The 22,347-nt window shown below is 39.1% G+C and overlaps 1 protein-coding gene across 2 annotated transcripts in view; it reads right to left on the bottom strand.

The window, feature by feature from the left end:
* The window catches only part of BEND6 (BEN domain containing 6), a 31,487-nt gene extending 14,918 nt beyond the window's left edge, over positions 1–16,569 (bottom strand). For both annotated transcript variants that reach the window (XM_024754695.1, XM_024754696.1), the window contains exons 1-2: positions 16,440–16,569; positions 10,084–10,261 (exon numbers count right to left, since the gene is read on the bottom strand). In XM_024754695.1, the coding sequence (XP_024610463.1) occupies positions 10,084–10,261; positions 16,440–16,559 (298 nt within the window). In that variant the 5' untranslated portion in view covers positions 16,560–16,569. The remainder of the gene's footprint in view (positions 1–10,083; positions 10,262–16,439) is intronic.
* Between the last annotated feature and the right edge of the window lie 5,778 nt (positions 16,570–22,347).

The raw sequence follows: 22,347 nt of genomic DNA, 5'->3' as shown, positions 1-22,347 counted from the left end.
TATATATATATATATATATATTCCTTTTTGTTGCTGAGTGATATTTCATTACATGGATACTCCACAATTAAAGTATCCATTCATCTGCTGATGGGTTATTTTCCACTTGAACACACGACTTTAAGGATTTCCTAATATCTCAAGGTATTGATGTCCTCTAATTTATTCAAATGCTCCTTTTATTATTTTTGGAATTCAGGTTGCTTCCAATTTTTCTTGATTACAGACAAAACTCTTATGAACCACCTACCACACACATCTTTATATGCATCTCTGATCGTGTCAATGCTATAAATTCCTGAAAGCATAACAATAGGCTCAGAGGTATAAATGTTTCCAAGACTCAGTTAATGTCATTGAATGGCTCTCTAAAAAGAGTCTTCCAACTTAAATGCCCACTAGCAAGGTAAGAAGTCAGCCACATCACTGCACCATCAACAAGAAGTGTTCATTATTAACAACAATATTCACTATTTTGATAGGTTAAAATTTTAGTACAATTATTTAAATTGTAATTATTGCAATTATTTGATTATTGTGAAGTTGAATACATATTTATTTGTTTATTGATTATTTGAACTTATTCTATGAGATACCTATTAGACCAAAGAATGTTAGTACTTTTTAAATTTTATGATAGCTTAAATGGTTTTTGTAAAGTGCTTATAGGAATGCCTAGTGCATTATAAACACAACGTATTAGCTATTGTTATTAATTCCCTTATATCTTAAGCACTTTAACTTTTAATTTGTCATAAGTTGCAATTATTTTTCTTAGAGTATTTTAATTTTAGTATGTTTTAAATGTACACATTTACAAAATAGGTAACTAATAACAACCTGCTGTATAAAATAAATAAATAAAATAAAATTTTTAAAAAAGCACACACATATTTTTAGTTTTTACTTAATTAAAAGTAGCAGTCTTATGGAAGCAAACTAAGTGTCCATCGACAGATGAATGGATAAAGAAGATGTGGCACATATATACAATGGAATATTACTCAGCCATAAAAAGAAACGAAATTGAGTTATTTGTAGTGAGGTGGATGGACCTAAAGTCTGTCATACAGAGTGAAGTAAGTCAGAAAGAGAAAAACAAATACCGTATGCTAACACATATATATGGAATCTAAAAACAAAACTGGTCATGAAGAACCTAGGGGCAGGATGGGAATAAAGACACAGACCTACTAGAGAATGGACTTGAGGACACGGGAAGGGGGAAGGGTAAGCTGGGACAAAGAGAGTGGCATGGAAATGTATACACTACCAAATGTAAAACCGATAACTAGTGGGAAGAAACTGCATAGCACAGGGAGATCAGCTCCGTGCTTTGTGACCACCTAGAGGGGTGGGATAGGGAGGGTGGGAGGGAGGGAGATGCAAGAGGGAAGAGATAAGGGGATATATGTATATGTACAGCTCATTCACTTTGTTATAAAGCGGAAACTAACACACCATTGTAAAGCAATTATAATCCAATAAAGATGTTAAAAAAAAAAGTAGCAGTCTTTTCCTTAGTTCTTTTCCTTAGTTCATTCATTTACTTTATACTTAGCAAGTCATTCAGATCAGTTAAATATTCACTCATATATTTCATACAGCTTAAACATCTTTTCACAAGTAAGTTTTTTTTCTCCCTGGATATATTTTTTTCTAACTTTTAATGTAAAAATTTAAACACATACACAAAATAGTAAACTCCCATGTACCCCATGCCCTAGTTTCCAACTCATGGCCAATCTTGTTCCACCTGTATCCCCACCCACTTTCTTCCCACCTCCAAAATTACTTCAAGCAAATCACAGGCATCATTTCATTTTATCTGTAAATATTTCCGTGTATATCTCCAAAGGTAAGAAATTTAAATATATATATATATATAATATATGGTTATATATATATATATATATAAAACCATAACACCATTGTCACAGCCAGAAATACTTAGCAATAGTTCTCAAATATCATTTAAAAAAAAAACCAAACTAGCAAGTGTTCAAATTTCTCTGATTGTCTCGTTTTTGTCCTTGTTTTTAGCTTGTTTGAATCAGAATCCAAATAAAGTCCATATATTACAATTAGTTGCTGTCTCTTTTACAAACTATAGGTTTCCTTTTCATCTCCTAGTTTTTTCCTTGCAGTTTATTAGTTGAAGAAACTGGGTCCTTTGTCCTGCAGTGTTTCCCACAGTCTGGATTTTGCTGATTGTACCCCTAAGGGGGTGTTTAACATATTCTTCCCTGTAGTTAGATCTAAAGGCTTGATCAGTGTTTTAACTTCCAGCAGGTGGCATTGAATGCATGGTTACCTTTTGTTGCGATATTAGCGGTCACTGATGATCACTGCCTAGATTCATCAGGGGTTGCAAAATGGTGATATCCTAATTCTTCATTTAGCTAGAATTCTACCAAGGGAAACTTTCTCTCATCAACTATTTGGCTACCCTGAGGTTCATTTCATATAATAATGGCAGGATAAATGCTTGATTTTTCAGTCTGTATTTGCCAGTTTTCAAAATAATGAGTTGGTTCTTTCAGATGGCCATTAAGTTTTTTCTCTTTTGAATGAAATCATGCATGTAAATATACATGATAACCAGTTGCCCTGATCATTATTATTGATGCTCCAATAATAATGATCTTTAGCCAGTGGGAATCTCTTCCAGTTGACACATCCACATGGTCTTTGCTGACCTCCTTGCTTTCTGGTAGGACAAGATTTTCATCTATATTTCCTATTTGAGGCTCCTGACAAATCTTGTCCATTTCCTGTGCAAGTTCTGGAATCAGCTGTTTCTCCAGGGAACCCCAGCTCCCTTTAGTGGGGAACGGTATTTCAAGGCCACACCCAAGTGCTGGGAGTGCTCTTTGCTATTGGGTTCTTGTTTCTAGGCCTCTTCGGTGAACAGTATTAGAATATACATATTATTAATTTTTAAAGATAAAAATTCATCCTGTGTCAAAACCAGTACTCATTCAAATTCAGAACATGGAGTTTTAATTTAAACTGTACAGTTATGTTTTTAGTACGTCACATGGTGTGAAATGAGACCCTAACTTAAACCTGCCCCGCCCCACCACATTGGAATATCAGTTTTCCCAGCACCATTTGTTGAATAATTCATCCTTGTCCTAAATGGCTTGCAGGCACTCGCTATGTAAATTGTCAGGTCCATTGCAAATGGAAAATGCAGGACTCCTTGTTCAAAGCTTCTTCAGAATTTTAATATGGTGACAGTATTTTTAACCAGTATGTGGGGCCTTCCTAGGAGCAGGGCCCGGTGTGACTGCACTGGTCATCCTACAGTGATAAGCAGACACTATATGGCACTCACCTTACCAGGTTCTGCTCTGAATACTTTACATGTCACCCAGGGAAGTACTTTTATCATTTCCATTCATCTCACACTCAGTTACACAGCTAGTAGGTGGCAGAGCCAGGATTTGAACCCAAGTGACTTGGCCCCTGTAAACCCATGCTCTTGTCCTCTGTGCCACAGGGGCTCCAGGACATTTCTTCCCTGTATGGGAGGTATTATCCAGGGATGTGTGTTCTGTTCCATCGACCTGCTGGCTCTTATCCTAGTAAGTTGCTTTTAATTATCAGAACTTTATATGATTTCATGTTGACAGTTATGCCCTCAGATTCTTTTTCAGAATGTTCTTAATTGATTTTGCCTATTTATTCTTTCAGGTTAACTTTAATATAATTATTGTCAAATTACCACAAAAATAAAAATCAAAACAAAACAATTATGGGCATTTGATTGGGATTCTAGTCAAACTGTGAGTTATTTTGAGATGAATTGGCATCTTCTCATCTATGAATTTGACGTCTCTCTATTTAGATTTGTGTATTTCTCCATTGACTTTTTAATTTTTCATCATAGATCCTACACATTTCTTGTTAGGGTAACTAGTAGTTATTTTATAGTTATTTGTAATTAATGTGTAGATTCTTTTTAATTATTTTTTTTAGGAATAAAACCAGGAATTTCTGATCTATAAGGAAATTACTGATTTTTTTTAAAAAAAATGGTAGCTATTAGATTTGGGGCACCTATTATGTACTAGGCATTTATTATTTTTTAAATACAATAAGGCTTATAATGAAAAATAGCAGTCCTCTGCCCTACCGCTCACCACCCTGGATTACCTACTACTCCTAGAGGGAGAACTTCTGATCCACTTACCTGTTTCTCTGGTAGTTACCTTCATAGTGTTAAATAATAATAAGCATATACAACTATTCTTTTATTTTTTCAGATTCATATAATTATTTATTGACTTTCAACTACGTAACATGACAAGGCAGCCCTCTTTCAACTCCTCCCTCAGCCACACAGAAACACACACACGTGGTACCCACATGTGCAAACACATACACACTCTTCTTCTCTCCATCATCCCAGGATAGTTGTAACACAACTGCTACTTCAATAAATACTGTGCTTACATTATTATAGTGATGTAATTCTCAATTCCTTTCCTTTAAAACATGACTTTTTTCCTAGAGTTAAAATGATCTCATTTTTAAAAGCTTGCTTATTATTATTTAACTGTTTCTCTGACTTAAACATCTCAAAACTTCCTACCAGAGGTGTAAAATCTCCTTGCAGTATGTTTGATAGATGACATCATGTCATCTATCAATTTCATGTTTTTTTCAGTGATCTCTCTCCTGTAACCCCTGTACCTGTCCACCTCTAGACCAGCTGCTTCCAGGCTACTGTGGACCTGTCACCCTGGAGTATCCCGTCACTATTATACTGTGGCTACATCCTGTCCCTCTCCTGTACTGGACTACCTGTTTTCTGACTGACTTTCTAGATTCACTCTCTCATTTTGAAGGAGCACACCCTCCCTCAGCTTTTGAAAAAGAAAGCACAGGAAGTACATTGAGACTTCATAAGTAGGAAAATATTATCATTCTGCCCTCACACTTGGTTGATGGTTTCACTGGGTATAGAAGTCTAGGTTTAAATCATTTCCCTTTAGAATTTTAAAGGCATTGCTCAATTATCTTAGAGCTTCCAGTGTTGCTGGTGAAAAGTCTGATGTCATCTGACTCCCATTCCTTAGCGGATAACATTGCTTGTTCTCTCTGAAAGCTTCTAGATTTTCCCTTCCTGGTGTTCTGAAATTTCACACTGTCATGGCTTAGATAAGCCTTTTTGCTTTTGGTGGTATCTTTTTGATGTGCACACAATAAACTTTTACTAATTACTACTTCAGTGATTCACTGGTTTTACTTTGGCTATTTCTGAAACTTTGACAGCTTTCTACTATATTTAAATGAACCTGGGCAAAACTTAATTGATTTTTCCTTCTTTACTGAAATCTCATTAGTTAATAGAGTGGAGTTTTCGGCTGAGGCATTGTTTTCCCTGGGTGTACATTCATTCTTTACAAATAGTGATAATTTAATACCCTTTTGTACAATAGACATACCACTTTTTTCCTTTTATATCTTATTGTGCTGGTCAGTTGTGGTCCACAAGATATGTTTCAAATGTTTAACACATGCACGTAGAGCACACACACGTCTGTCATTCTGAATGTCTAGAATGGCATATACATTCTGCTATTTTTCTTAGTTAGCAGGCTTTATAGACAGATAAACAGCTCTGCTTCATAGTTCAAAGAGGAATATTGCTGAGGAAAAGTTAACTAACCACTCTGCACTCTTCTCTCAGACCCCTTTCTTATTTGGATTATACATTAAATTTCAACTTTCTGACATCTTCCTAGTTCCCAACTGTAGCTTCACAAGGAGGCCTACTATGGCCATGTTATTTTAAACTGTAAAACACCCCCTCTCCCTCAAATCCCCATCCTCCTTTACCGCTCCTATTTTTTCCATAGCATTTATCACTAGCTAACATATTGTATAATTTACTTAATTTTACTTAATTGTTATGTTTCATGATTTTGACTGCTTGCCTCATTGGAATGTGAGCTCTGTGAGAGTGGCGATCCTTGTTTTGTTCACTGGGTTTTCCTAGGTACTTAGAGCAGTGCCTGACATATAGAGGACCTTGTAAATATTGACTGAAAGAAGAAATGCATGCATGAATACTGCAGTGGCAGTTGGCAGTTCCTGACTCTTCTTGTTGCTTGAAGTCTAACCAATAGCCAACTTTACTTTGGTTTCTAAGGGTACATACTAGTGTGTGTGCATGCAGGGGGGCAGACGATATTAAATACAGAATTGAGGATGTAGACTTTTAAGTGCCAAAGAGGAAACAAAACGGGAAGGGATAAAAAAATGTTGCAGGGGGAGAGAGGTTGAAAGTTTAGATGGAGGGAGGAGGTCAGGGCAAAGATGAATTTACAGTGAAGATTTGAAGTACGTAGGGTGCAAACTATGTGGATATCTGGGGAAAGAACATCCCAGGCCAAGGGAACAGCCGGTACAGAGATGCCGACATCAGGTCACGTCTGATGTCTTTGGAGGGAAAGCAAGTGGTCTGGTGTGGCTGGATCACAGAGAAGGATGGGGAGAGAGTAGAAAACAAGGCCAGAAAGGTATGTGGAGGGGAGGTGGCCGGATCATGTAAGGACTCAAAGATCATAAAGCCGACTTCAGTTTTACCCCATGTGAGGTAGACGTGCACTGGAAGGGTCTGCAGAGAGGAGTGACGTGAGCTGGCCTACATTTAGCAGGATGTTCTTGCTGCTGTGTTGAGAGTGGACCACACAGTAGCATGAGCAGAAGTGGCAACACCAGTGAGGAAGCCACCATGATAACCTGGGTGAGAGATGCTGGTGGTTTGGACCAGAGTGGCTGTAGTGGGGGTGGTACAAAGAACTGTATTCCAGAGATATTTTGAAGGTGAAGCCAGTAGGATTTGCCAATGGACTGAGTGTAAGGTGTAAAAGAAATACAGAAATACAAGACAGCATCGTGGTTTTTGAGTTGAGAAACTGGAACAATGACGTTAGCATTAACCGAGGCGAGGAAGAAAGAGAGGAGCAGGTGGCAGGGGAAGGGTGGGAATGTGGTCGTGGGTAGTGGTGTTTGTCTGAGATGCCTGCCAGTCTTGTCAATACACAGTTAGCCCATGACTCTGGAACTAAAGGGAGAAGTCCAGGTTGGAGATAAGTCATAGTCATTGATGGATTTAGCACCATAGAATTGGATACGATCCCCTATGGAGTGAAAGCAGATAGAAAAGAAAGAAGTCCAAGGACTGAGCCTGGGGCATCATCAAATATTTAGAGGATAAGATGATGAAATGAGGCCGCCATATAAACTGAGATGGAAAGCTCAGCAGTGGAGGAGGAATGTGGTGCCCTAGAAGCCAAGGAAGGAGAGGTAGCCAAGGTGTCAGATGTCACAGGACACTTAATGTGATCCTTGAGAAATGACCTTCGGGGTTAGCAACATGAAATGTTATGGGCTGAATTGTGTCCCCCCCAAAAAGAGATGTTGAAGTCTAACCCCCAGGACCTTAGAATGAGACCTTATTTGGAAATAGGGTCTTTATAGATGTAATCAAGTTAAAATGAGGTCATTAGAGTGGACCTTAATCCAAAATGACTGACATCCTTATAAAAAGAGGGAAGTCTGGACACAGAGACAGACAAGCACACAGTGAGGTCATCACATGAAGACTGGTCTTAATGCTGCCTCAGGCCAAGGATCAAGCAGAAGCTAGGAGAGAGGCCTTCCCCAGCGCCATCAGAGGAAGCGTGGCCCTGCTGACACCTTGATTTTGGAATTCTGCTGTTTAAGCCACCCAGTCTGTGATACTTTATCACTGCAGCCCTAGGAAACTAATACATGGAGGTCATTGGTGATCATGAAAAGAGACGTTACAATGGAATGACAAGGACCTAATTGAAGTGGGATCCAAAGGGAATAAGAGGGGGAAAATTGAAAACAGTGTATAGGGTCAACATGTAAGGAGTTTTCCTACAAAGGGAAGGAGAGAAACAGGGTGGAAGGCAGAAAAGCAAATGGCCTGAGAAAGGTGGTGTTTTTTTTGGTTTGTTTGGTTTTTTTAATGGGAGAAATAATTGTATGTCTGATGCTAATGGGATGATTCATTAGAGAGAGTGGGGAGGATCTCTGGAGCTCTGTCCTTGATTAGCAGAAAGAGGACGCATAGATGGACATACTGTCTTTGGCTGGACAAGAGGACAGGTCACTCATGGGTGACAGGAGAGGAAGTGGAGGTTAATACAAGCACAGGTGCAGGGAGCTGATAATCTTTTCACATCCTCCAAGTTCTCCGTGAAGCAAAGGCATCAGCTGAGAGTGAGGATATGGAAGGTGTGGGAAGCTGGCAGAGAGAGGAGAAAATGAAACAGCAACTCCAGAGTGAGGGACAGAGAGAAACTGTTCATAGTGATGATTCTTTTCATATACTATTTTTTTAATTTTATTTTTTGTCTGTGCTGCGCGGCATGTGGGATCTTAGTTCCCGACCAGGGATGGAGCCCGCATCCCCTTAACTGGAAGCATGGAGTCTTAACCACTGGACTGTCAGAGAAGTCCCCTTCATATACTATTGAAACTGATTTGCTCCTCTTGCATTTAGAATTTTCTCATCTAAATTTATGGAAAAAATGGATCTAATTTTCTTTTGGGGGGGGTCCATATGTCAAGTTCTGGTGTTAATAAAAACAGAGACAGAATCAATAACGATGATTACTGAGCACCTATCATGTATCAGGCCCTGGTAAAGCATTTCTTCCAATTATCTAATTTAATCATCTTGGCAAGAAGGACATGAGAGATTGGCTCCACTGTGTAGATGAGGAAAGTGAAGCTGGGGCTGAGGGCAGGACAGTGACGGGGCCAAGGCTTACAGCTAGTAAGCAGGGTTGGGATTCAAACCAAAGTCGGTGACTTCAAGATCAATACTCGAACCAGCAATGTATGCTAACTTTATCAACTAGCTTTTCATCTTACTCTACGTTCTGGAACAGATGATATAAAAATAAGAACAATCTGTTCTTCGAAAATTGCAAAAACCTCACCAGGAAAAACCATCAGTTATAAAGATGCAATATTTAAAGCGTAAAAAATAAGGAGAGAATGGCTTGTTGGTGGAATAAACATCTTATTTCCATTCATGTGTGCCTGTTTCTACTTAAAACTAGGAAGCCTTCAATTTAATCAATATCTGTAGGAACTCATCTGAGCCATTACTCTGTCAATCTAGCTCACCACAGTGTTCTGTCTCCTACCATTTCTGCCTCCCCAAATATTGTGGAATTGTCTTCTTTATTTCCACAGCCATTGCCCTAGGCAAGGCTGCCATCCTGTTAGTCCAATGACTGTAATACCTTTCAAAAGTGGTTCTCCCCGGCTCTCCTTTCTGTGCCCCTTGTACTCATTTTGTACACAGAAGCCAGAGGGATTTATTTTTAAAATACTCTGTGTATTCACTGTTTTATAACAGAATGCTGCCCCACATAGGATATATTGCCAAATATTCAGCAGTACAAAATAGTGCATGATGCCTAACTACAAATGGAAAACATAATTTAAAAAAAATAAACAAACACAATATAGGATTCTGCAAAAAGGTATTATTCCAGGTTGTTTTTAATTTTCTTGGGCCTGTCTTTCCCCTTTATGTCTTCAGTGGAATGTGATTATTTTCCAAACCACTGCTCCCAACCCCAAACCTGAAATTTAATATGTGGAATCTTTAATTCCAGTAAGTCTATAAGAGATCACAGCAGGCCCCATTTTCTAGTGCTTTCCTTAGCAGAGGAGAATGAGATAAGTACATCATGAACCCCTTGACATATTTGTTGTCTTACTGATCTTTTCTCTCTAAGCCTATATTAAACACTCAATAAATATTTGTTGGACAGTATTAAATGAATATGACATTTGGTATTTTGTAGGAATGATCTAAAATTTTTTAATCAATAAACTAGAGGCTTCAAAAGAGTACATCCATATTAAATTATGTAATCATAGATTTTCTTAAAATGTGGTTTTTGATTTTTTTTCTCTAAGGTACTGAGTTTTTCATTCTTGACAGCTGATTTCAATACTTTCCCTCATCAAGTATTTTTCCTTTCATCTAAAAATGTCAATTTTCTCTAAGTTTACCTTGAAGCATGACCAAAGACTGTCGAAGGCGGCTGTTTTCTTTCCGGATGTTTGTTAGTTTTTGTTTCAGGCCTCTTATTTTTGTGCACAATTCCTCCTTCGACAATTCTGCTAGAGGCTCTTCATCCTCACTGGAGCTCTCACCGGGCAGAAAGGCATTTCCCGAATATGGGTCTCTCTAAAATACAAGGCAGGCACAACAAAAGCATCAGGGCAGCTCCCGTGGTTTATCCTGTGTTCTGGATGCTGCTGGGACTTAATTAGACCTACAGGCTCCTGCTTTTCCAGGAGGGGAGCTGGGCCCTTGCGAGTGATCTAGCCTCAGCTTGGTCCTCCACTATACAGAGGAACTCAGAATAAAAGAGGACATCAAAGTTTCACGCACACGTCTCTTTCAAAACAGTGATCAGGAGCTTCCCTGGTGGCACAGTGGTTGAGAGTCTGCCTGCCGATGCAGGGGACACGGGTTCGTGCCCCGGTCCGGGAAGGTCCCACATGCCGCGGAGCGGCTGGGCCCGTGAGCCATGGCCGCTGAGCCTGCGCGTCCGGAGACTGTGCTCCGCAACGGGAGAGGCCACAACAGTGAGAGGCCCGCGTATCGCGAAAAAAACAAACAAAAACAAAACCAAAAAACAGTAATCAGGATTCTGACTTTCAGCCTAACTTCAATGAAAAACACAAAGTAGAAAAATAGTATAACAGAGTAGAATCAACCAGACCACCATTCAGATCTTTGTAACTCATCTACGTCCTCCATTTCTCTACCGACACCTCATCCACAGCCTCTTTGTTGAGACTATGCCATGAGGCTAATTTGGGGGTTTATTCCATCAGAGAAAGGTTTACCCAGAACAAAGCACTGACGTCTACCTTTTAGTTTCAAAAATATTTTTTAAGGACAGCAGGACAATAGTCCAAAAACGTATGCCTTTGAGTCGTAAAACCCAGGCTTTGTTGAGGCAGAAAAGAATTTTCTCAAATTACTAAGCTGGCCTTTATATTAATCCAAATCTGGAAAATTGGAGCACAGAAGGAAATTTATAAAGATCCAAATCTAGAAGCCTGGAGTATCATGCTTATAAAAATAAACTTTAGGGCTTCCCTGGTGGCGCAGTGGTTGGGAGTCCGCCTGCCGATGCAGGGGACACGGGTTTGTGACCCGGTCCGGGAAGATCCCACATGCAGCGGAGCGGCTGGGCCCGTGAGCCATGGCCGCTGAGCCTGCGCGTCCAGAGACTGTGCTCCGCAACGGGAGAGGCCGTGGTGGTGAGAGGCCCGCGTACCACAAAAAAATAAAAATAAAAAAATAAACTTTAGAAGAGATAAAGGCACATGTACACCAGAACACAACATTGTGAATCAACTACACTCCAATAAAAATTTTGAAAATAGAGAGAGATCAAGAAAGTTCCTGCTGAATAGGAAGCGAAGAGACCTCCTGGGGCCAGGCTGAGGAGCAGGAAGGACAGAAAGTCAGATTCCAGTGTCTGCTCTTCCTGCCCCGACCTTTGTGGGGAAGAGAGGTGGATCAACGGGGTCAGGGTAGATGATAGAAACATCCAGATGAATGAGGGGCAGTCCCAGGGCAGCAGGGCCGGCTCCGTGCTTCTCAGCACATCATAAATGCCCTAAAGGGGCCCCATGTCCAGCAACATCAGGGCAACACGGCGCCTTCTGGGCCACGGATCAGAAATGGACAAAATTGGTGTCTGAACAAATGGACCAGAGACAGTGTCCAGACTCCCCAGAGCTCATGCAAAGCAGCTGGAGAATCCAGAGGATCCCTGTGTCCCGGTCAGGAACTGGGTAAGTGCTGGGGGAACTGGTGAACAGAGAGGCTACAGGGTGCCAAAACCTTACAGAAGATGGCAGCGGGTCCCAGCACAGCAAACATCAGCAGATGGTGCCAACAGAACCCCCTGGGAGCTGGAGGGAATGCTGTGCCTCAGCAGTAACGGTACTGGACACTAAGGAAACAGGCAGAAGACTTAGAGCCTGGGCAGAAGACCAGCAGTCCCTCCCCAGATGCTGGATGATATGTAAGACTCCTCAAAACTTGAAACACTTCCCAGGAAGAAAACAGGAAGTGGAAGAGAGTGAGAATCTAGTCTCCATTGAGACTTAAACCCTGAAGTGACTGAAACTATACCAACACCTCAAAGGGATTTTAAACACCAGAACACTCTAACTGGGCTTCCCTGGTGGCCCAGTGGTTAAGAATCCTCCTGCCAATGCAGGATACACGGGTTCGAGCCCTGGTCTGGGAAGATCCCACATGCCGCAGAGCAACTAAGTCCCTGCGCCACAACTACTGAGCCTGTGCTCTAGAGCCCGCGAGAGACAGCTACTGAAGCCCGTGCACCTATCCTGTGCTCTGCAACAAGAGAAGCCACCACCATGAGAAGCCCGTGTGCCGCGACGAAGAGTAGCCCCCTCTCCCAGCAACCAGAGATAAGCCCGTGCGCAGCAACGAAGACCCAATGCAGCCAAAAATAAAATTAAAATTAAAAAAAGAAAGAACACTCTGTAATTCACTGTCAATGGACAAGTTCAAGCTTTCCCCCCTCCCCCTTTTCTTATCTAGCAGGGATGGAGAATTGAAAGCCAGATGAGATCAGTTATAGAAAATACAATTATATTTTTGTATGATCAGTAATGTATATATTCAACCTCACTCCTTATTTTACAAGTATACAAATCTATGTATGTATACATATTTCATTATTCCACGTGTGTGTGACATATATAATATATATAATGGTAATGAAAATTACTATTGTTCTATGTTGGCAAGTAGCTAAAGTACTCATGCTAGATATATAAATCTTTAATAAAAAAACATGCATTTGGTTAAGTAGAAACAAAATATTTATTTAAAAAAACTGAAGGATGCCTATTGAGATCATAGTTCTATGCAGAGTAATTGGGAAAAATAGAATATATGGTCTAGTTCTTGCAGCAATTTCCCACAAGAGAGAAATGAAATCAAGCATAAATCCATTTATAAGCATCATTGGAAGACAAAGTTAATAGACAACAGATTGGGATAAGATATTTGCAAAATCTAAAACCACACGAAACTAATTTCTACAGTAGATATGGTATATGCACCAATCAATAAGAATGGAACAGGAACCCACCAGAATCGACTAAGAAACCCAACAGAAACTATAAAAACTCAATAGAGAAGTGAACAGTGGCAGAGACTGCTGGCTATCACCAGGTATTTGTTCTCCCATTCTTCTACAGTAATAGGTTTTTAGCTCAGCAGATAGGTGTCAGCTAGATTACATTTCCCAGACTTCCGGACAGCTCAGTGTGGCTATGTGACTAAGCTTCCGCCAATCAAATAGGAGTAGAAACAATGTGTACCACTACTGGGTCATGACCTTAGGAGGAATGGGCTGGCCTTCTCCTGCCTGAATTCTATTTTTGTTGGCAGAGACGAAGGCATGCAGGTGGGAGCTGGAGTAGTCACCTTGACCCAGAGACAGAGGCTGTGTGTTCAGGAAGGTAAATGAACAAGATAAGAGGGATCCTCAACATTTTGGCACTGCTACAGCAATCAGGACTGCTCTTGCTATTATGTGAAAGGGAAATAAACTTCCATCTTTATACGCCACTGTGATATTTGGGTCTTTGTTACAGCCTTTACAACATGCATCTTAACTAATGCAGATTTTGGTACCTAGAAGCCGGATACCCAAAACTTGACATATGTTTGAATTACTTAGAGGTCAGGTTATGGTCAAAAAGAGCAAAGGTATAACATGCTGGAAGATTGTTGACTCTTGTTAGACCTTGGTGATGACACATTTGGTAAAACCGTCACGGGCAATGCCTTGGAAGGCACACCATGTGCTTACTGAGACTGGAAAAAGAATGTCTGTGTGTATCAGTGATTTCTTGTCAGTGCTAGCTAGTTTGCAGAAATGGAAGGCTTTCTCCTTCCATCTGCATTTAGAATGTAGCATGCAATTTAAACTGAGTCCAGTAATGTTAAATCTTCAAGGTTTGAAAAAAATGAATGACGTCTACATCTAAATTGTAAGAGATAAGAAAAAAAGCCTGTGAACTCAAGGCTTTCGCAAGAGCTTCTCTTTAAGTGTTCTCTGCCAGACACTGAAATCCATCCCAACGGTAAGCCTCAGCTTCAGTGCATTATCTTCAAGCTTTTTGTTTCATATGGCAATTAAGTCACTGCCAAAAGTTGGAGAGAAAAGAGGCTGAGCAGCCGTAATAAAAGAGGAGAGGTTTCAGGCTTATTTATGACCAAATAAGATCTCTGGCTGTAGCTACTTGCAATGAAACCAAACAGAAAGAAATAGTCTGGAAAGTTATTAAGTTTTTGAGAAACACAAGTTGCAAAAGAAACCATACTACTGGCCTGCTAGAGCAGGTGACTATTTTGCCCTCAAGGAACCACTGGACAACCCTCCCCCTCCAAAACCTGCACCAGCAAATTGAAACAAGATATCATTTTCTCCCATCAATTGCCAAATATATGAAATAAGGACATAAATGCTAAGTGTTGGCAGGGAAGCACAACATGGAATCCCTTATGCACTGCTGCTGGGCATGTGGACTGATATGGACATTCTGGAAAGCAATTTCATTGCCATATGAAAACCATTACTCACCCTTCTAAGTGTTTATTCCAGAGACATTCTCACGCTGTTTCTTAAATGGACATGTATGCGGACATTTATTTTGTCATTGTTTGTAGTACCAAGATGCTGGAGGAAATCTAGGTTTTCATCATTGGAGGAAAGGATAAGTAAAATGATGCTATGCTTTGTTAGACACAACGTATCATATATAATAGCAATATAAATGTTAAAAACAGTGCTGATTGAAAAATCAAACAGATTGAGCTATATATTATGATACCAATGTACTACTAAATGATGTGTGAAATGATGGAGCCATAAAGTTGTACAGGGCAGCGTGATTTGTAAACAGAAAAAGATTGGAAACAAGCCATATCCATGCTAGGGGACAGTGGGTGATGATGTACAAAAGAGAAAATTCTTTATATACTAACGGAAAGATTGTCAGAATGCATTAAGTATAAAAGCAATGTACAAAGCAGCCTATCTAGCAAGTTACTTTTTGTGCAAAAGAGGGAATAAGAATATCTATATTCATATTTGCTTTATTTGAACAAAGAAACAGTGGGAGGATAAACAAGAAAGCCATAAATGTGGTTACATGTGGTAGGGGGCCAGGAGTCAGGAACAGGGCGGGTGGGGACAGCTGTGTGGGAGACTTTTCACACACACGCTATGTAGATATACAGATATATAATTTTTAGGCTTTTGATTTTTTTATTACTCAAAACTTCATTTTAAATTTAGCTTTCTGACTCTGTGCTTGTGCCTTCAACACTTTCACAAGGATTTTCTGCCCCTCCGTAGGAAAGCATATGTGACCGGTCATGGATGTGCTTAGCAGACATGGACCCACCATGGGCCCGGCTGACATGTTTCGTTTCAGGAAACCTCATAAGAACGTTAGGTCTCACAGCAACAACTTCTCAAAGTCGGCCTGGGCACATTCCACATGCAGATTTTGGTGCTTTCCCAACCTTCTGGGTTTAAGAGTAAACAATTCTATTGCCAGGGGTTCGGGACAGCCTCATTTTGTCAGAGGCCGTGTTGTGGGGCAGCCTAGGATGTGCGGCATGCCAGATGCTGGACCGTTCTCAGTGCCTCCAGACACTATCCCAGGAGAGTAAAATATATTCTAAACCATGAGAATGTACAGTATGTATTTTAAAAATTAAACGAAAATACATGCACGTAAGCACTCCATGTATTACAAAGACACACAAATAAAAAATAAAGGATAAACAGGTGGATAGTTTGTCCAAAGTGTAAGAGGAGAATGGGAGTGGGGAATTCAGATCAAAAAGGAATAAATGAATAAATACAAATAAGAAAGGGGCCCTGGCCAAACCTGTGATGAGGATGGGCTGCAAACTGGAGTCAAAAAAAAAAAAAGCAGTAAATTCTAGAAGAGGTGTTCCAATTTCTCCAGTGGTTTTGGGAGGAAAAGAATATTTTCTGACAGTTTGCTGATCTTTAATGTCCCAGGATATCAAAGAAAGTTTGGACAATGTATAATTGGCCACACTTCAATAGAAGCTGGTAAAATGGCTTGTGAATATGTTTCTAATTCAACTTGCTTAACGTTAGAAAGAGAACATGAAATTTTATTCCTTCAGTTGAATAAAGAATTAAAGGGAAGAATCTATGAATACAAGAGGGGGAAATGCACTAATAAATTGTGAAAAGAATTATGGAATTATGGCAGAGCAAGGGAAGAAAGTACCACCACAACAACAGCACACCAACCTGCCCTTTATCCAGGTCACTGTTCGCATTCTCTGAGTCCATCGTCTCCGTCCTTTTCCTCTTTCCTTTTCTAAGAGCTTGGGTATTGGTAATTTCCTCTGTTTGCAAGATCTTCTGCATTTTCTTAGTTAGTTACCAAAGGTTTTCTGAAATTGTAGGAGGAGGGAATGCCCATGAGATGGTGCTACTCTGGACGTAGTCCAAAAGTTAATGTTTTTCCTTAAAATGAAAAACAAACAAAAGGATCCATAATATGTTTACAACTGTATGTTTCATAAAGGGACTAGCCACTCAAGTAAATTATTTTACTCAATACTTCCTGTCATTCTTTCTCCCACTGGCTAATTCAGGACACACTTTCACTTGGTTCAAAATCATGAGGATAACATGTTTCCAGAACGTGGGATACAGGAAGTTGTCATTTATAAAATCAAATAGTATACACTTTTTCCATCTTTTCAAGTTTTTTCTTGTCAATCAGTTATGAGGAGTCTAAAAAACAAAGTAGAAACCTTGTAAAATTATGCAAATGATTTGAGGACTGAAGTTATATAACTTTAGGAAAAAGACATTAATAATAGCAGATCTAGGGTCTTCCCTGGTGGTCCAGTGGTAAAGAATCCACCTTTCAATGCAGGGGATGTGGGTTCGATCCCTGGTCAGGGAACTAAGATCCCACAGGCCGCGCGGCAACTAAGCCCACACACCACAACTACTGAGCTCACGCACCTCAACTAGAGAGCCTGCGTGTCACAAACTACAGAGCCCACGAGCCCTGGAGCCTGTGCACCACAACTAGAGAAGAGAAAACCTGGTCGCCACAACTAGAGAGAAGCCCACGTGCCTCAACGAAGAGCCTGAGCACCTCAACGGAGATCCCGCAGGCCTCATTGAAGATCCTGCGTGCCGCAACTAAGAGCCGAAGCAGCCAAAGATAAATAAAATAAATAAATGAAAATAATAAATAAATCTTTAAAAAAAAAATAGCAGATCTCATCAGGACAAAAAATATTCCAAGGGAGATCAATAAGAATGGCCTAGAAATTTGTTCTGTTTTTTTTCTGAAAACTCTAAAGTTTTGAGATGGAAGATTTTCTTTGGTGTAAACTTAAGAGTAGCACCATAAAGAATGAAAAAAAATCTCAAAGGCAACAATGCATTTCATTAAAATTTTAAGGTAGAATCATTTTTTCAAAACCTGATAAAACAGATGATAGTTTTTAGGTTTAATAGTTTTGAAATGATCAAATCCTTTTGCTGTGTATGGATGATTCAACACTTTTGGTCATAGCATCTTTTTTTTTTTTTTTAATATTTATTTATCTGCCTGTGCTGGGTCTTAGTTGCGGCACGCAGGATCTTTCTTGCTGCGTGCGGGATCTTCATTGTGGCATGTGGGATCTAGTTCCCTGACCAGGGATTGAACCCAGGCCCACTGCATTGGGAGCATGGAGTCTTAGCTACGGGACCACGAGGGAAGTCCCTGTAGCATCCTTATTACTTGCATATGTTGGTTTGTTTTCATGAAAAGATATTTAATTGTAAATAATAAAACTTTACAGAAGAGACTAGCTTAAAGGGAGTTCGACAAATATGTGGATTGTTGAGTAGAAGGTAACTATACTCTTTACCAAATTACACCAAGTAATCCTTTTAGAAAATATGGTTCTTTTACCTATTTTAAGAGAAATTCATTATTCTCTACTCCAAGCATAAAATTATATTTAGTCTTTCCAAGATTGCTTGTTGTGACTTTTGGAAAACTTACTTTATGTTTTCAAATACATGAATAGTGCTTCAGCTAACACACGGGACTGGACTGTAATATCTAACTCACAAATATCAGAGGTCTTACTTAGTATCAAGCTTTATTAATAATTTCAAAGATACAAGCAATCAAAAGCACAGGCAGAATGGGGAGGTCTAGGACATCCTGGCTTTGTAGGTTCTTCCTTCTAGAATAAGAGGTGAGGCCTCTAACTGAGGTTTGGGGGTCACCTCACACAGTGGGTGTGTTTAAGTCATGACACTTCTCCATTTTATACCTCAGAGTTGTACAGCTTGCATGACCTTCTCTAGGGAGTTATAAATCCATAGATCCTAGGTATGTTTGCCATAGGCAATTTTAAATCAGGGATACACAGTTAAGAGCATTCCATAGACAAAAACTCCACTTGTAGCAAATATCATTCATCTGTTTACTCAGAGCAAGGTCAACACACATTTTCTGTGAAGCGTCAGATAGTACATATTTTAGGCTTTGCAGGCCAAGGGGCAAAATCAAGGATATTATGTAGGTACTTATAAGCAAGAAGAAAATAAATCTTCACAAAATTTTTATTCATAAAATTGAAACTATACTACTAATAATTGAGTATAACTTTTTGTCAGACAGGCCTACAAATGAGACTGGAATTTAAAAAAATATCTTGTTTAATTAGGGTTCAAAGTGTTCCCTACCATCAGAATTAATGGCAAATTCTCACTTGCCAATGCTGACCCATTATGAGATTTTATGAATTTTGTGACCTTGGGTTAGGCAATGATTTCATAGATATGACAACAAAAATGTTATTTTCACAAATGATACCATCAAGAAAGTAAATACAACTTACACAATGGAAGGAAATATATGAAAATAGATCTTACAAGGGACATGAATACAAGATATATAAAGAACTCTTACAACACAATAATAAAAAGACAAATGCTCCAGTTTTTTAAATGGACAAAGGATTTAAACAGACATCACTTCAAAGAAGATATATAAATAGCAAATAAGCACAGGAAATGAGGTAGTATCATTAATCACTACATAAATGTTCATAAAAACTGCAATGAGAGGCCCCTTCATATGCACTAAGATGACTATAATAAAAAAAGACACAAAACAAAAAGTTTTGGTAAAGATGTGGAGAAATTGGAACCCTTATATCTTGCTGGTGGGATTGTAAAATAGTGCAGGCATTTTGTAAAATTCTGGCAGCTCTAAAAGTTAAATATTACGTCATCATATTACACATCAATTTCATTCCTACGTATATACCCAAGAGAAGTGAAAGCATACATCCATACAAAAACTTGTACACAAACCTTCATAGCAGTATTAGCCATAATAGCTAAGAAGTGGAAAAAAAACAAATGTCTATCAACTCATGAATAGATAAATAAAATGTGGTGCATCCTTACAGTGAAACGTGATTCAGCAATAAGAAGAAATGAAGTTCTGGTACATGCCACAACATAAATGAGCCCTGGGAATTTTATGCTAAGTGTAAAACATCAGTCCCCAAGGATCACACATTGTATGATTCCATTTATGTGAAATGTCAAGAATTGTCAAACTTATAGAGACAGAAAACAGATTAGTGGTTTCTTAGGAGTGAGAGATTGGGGGATTGGGGGAGGAATGCCTGCTAATGGGTTTCTTTCAATGGGGACAAAAACGTTTTTTAAAAATTGGATTGTGGTGTTTGTTGCACAAACCCTGTGAATAAACAAACAAACAAACAAAAAACCATTGAAATATGTACTTCAAATGGGTGAATTGCATGTGAATAATATTTCAATACAACTATTTAAAAAATACATAATAGGTTCAAATATTTTCTGCAAAGTACCTTCTGATGAATAATAAGATGAATAACTGTAGGCTTTAAGGACCTTACATTTTCTCAAGTTTTGTAAAATTTTCCAACAAACATTTCTCCTGCTCCACACACATTTTTATCCACCATCAATTGTATCAAGTCTTAGCAGATTCCACCCAGGTTGTACTGAATTAGTGTTTTCTCAACCGTTTTGGAAATATTCTCTCCCACAGTTGTTTCACAGGCTATTTATAATGGCTAATTTGTGAGTCACTCTAAATTAATCAGCAATTACTTCTCAAATAAGTAAGAACTGAGCAATATCAGTAACACCTGTTGATTTGTCAAGCGCCAAGAAAAACTCAGTCATTTGCCGTGTGTTTTAATTATGTTGCTCCTGATGTCCTCATTCCTTTGAATAACTGTTTTTGCTGAAAGGCAAATAGTCTTAAGTAAGTTTATTTTTCTCTGGGCACATGCCTTAAGCTACTGCAATAAAACACGATCTAATTAACTCACTATTGGTAAATGGCTTTCCTTAATTGGCTAACAAACAAACCACCCAGAAACTTATTTTGGTTACAGACTCATTTTTGTGAAGAAACTCTGCTGTGATATTTCATTTAAAAATTTCTAATTGTTGTGACTTGTCCTGTGAGTTGGATGAATGCTGAGTTTGGTAATGTGACATATATATGTTTTTTTTTTTAAGCACAGCTATAGTGTCAGTGTATTATACACACAATGCTTTGCCATCTAGTTTGGTGACAAAATAATCCACATGCCACTCTGCTTTAAAAGCACTAAGTCAAATTTTCTCTTTCTTTTCTTGCTTTGGCATGACTGGCATACACTGGTAGTAAAAAAATAAAATGCAGTGTCATACAATGGTATGACGATATGCACGACACTAAAACAATGTCAAATTATTACAATGGCATCACTGTGGTTTGTGCTGCACTGAGCGGGCTACCCCGTGTGGTCTCTGTCACAACTACTCAGCTCTGCCCTTGCACCATGAAAGCACACAGGCAATCTGTAAACACAGCAGTGTGGATGTGCTCCAATAAAACTTTACCTGTGGACACTGAAACTTGAATTTTATACAGTTTTCACATATCATGATTATGCTATTCTTATATTGGTTTTTTTCAACTATTTAAAACTATAAAAAACATTCTTAGCTTACAGGCTGTACAGAAACAGGAGGCAGGCAGAAGGGCAGCAGCTTGCTGAACCCTGACCTAGAGGCTCAGTTATCACATTGAAAAGGAATTCAGATGTGTCACATGCTTCCTTTTCTGTCATCCTCATTTCTCTTCCTGGCAAGCTTCTGTACAACCGCTTTAACTTCTTTCTCCCCAGTGCCTTACTTCACTGCACATTGTTACTAAACATTTAGAGCAGTACTTGAGAGACACAATATATAGCCAGTTAGATCCTACAGCAAATTGTTATTATTTGATAAAAGTGGATTTTGCCAGATTTAACTGGTCACCATCACTAAATAATAAGTATTATTTAGTGATGGTAACAGAGCCAGAGTCCTGGTTCACAGGGGTTGCTGATAAGCCCAGGGTGGGAGAGGGGAGACTGGGAAGTTACTGATTAATGGGTATAGAGTTCAGTTTTGCAAGATGAAAAGCGGTCTGGAGACGGATGATGGTGATGGTGAGGGTTGCACAACAATGTGAATGTACTTTAGGCCCTTGAACTATACACTTAAAATGGTTAAGATGTAAATTTGATGTTATGTGTTTTTACCACAATAAAAAAGTTTGCAAAAATACAGATTTTGTAATATTCTAACTGTACTAAAATTTTCTGCTGCTGATATGATTTCATTAAAGAGCAAATCCTCAAGTTTCTTCACAAACACACAATTCATTCAAGACCAACCAGAATGGACATATCAGACCTCTTTTAGAAGCTCTACTTTTCAGTAGATTTCAGGTCACTGTTCTTACATCCACAGACAGGTGGGTCAAAGTTTGTACTACCTGCCAATTAGCAAATTCAGAATGGGTATTATGAATATGGCTCTATAATAAACACTACTAGTTCCTATAGCTGGTAAAAAAATTTACCATGGAGTTATCTGCCACTCTTTATTTATTTTTTTAAATAAATTTATTTATTTATTTTTGGCAGTTTTGGGTCTTCACTGCTGCACGCGGGCTTTCTCTAGTTGAGATGATCTCATTGCGGTGGCTTCTCTTGTTGCAGAGTACGGGCTCTAGGTGCCTGGGCTTCAGTAGCTGTGGCACGCAGGCTCAGTAGTTGTGGCTTGTGTGCTGTAGAGCACAGGCTCAATAGTT

This window comes from Neophocaena asiaeorientalis, unplaced genomic scaffold (assembly GCF_003031525.2).
Source record: "Neophocaena asiaeorientalis asiaeorientalis breed wild unplaced genomic scaffold, Neophocaena_asiaeorientalis_V1.1 scaffold319, whole genome shotgun sequence".
In the NCBI taxonomy this organism is placed as follows: Eukaryota; Metazoa; Chordata; class Mammalia; order Artiodactyla; family Phocoenidae; genus Neophocaena; species Neophocaena asiaeorientalis.
The sequence above is the reverse complement of the archived record's forward strand: the minus strand, read 5'-3'. Positions and strand labels throughout refer to the sequence as shown.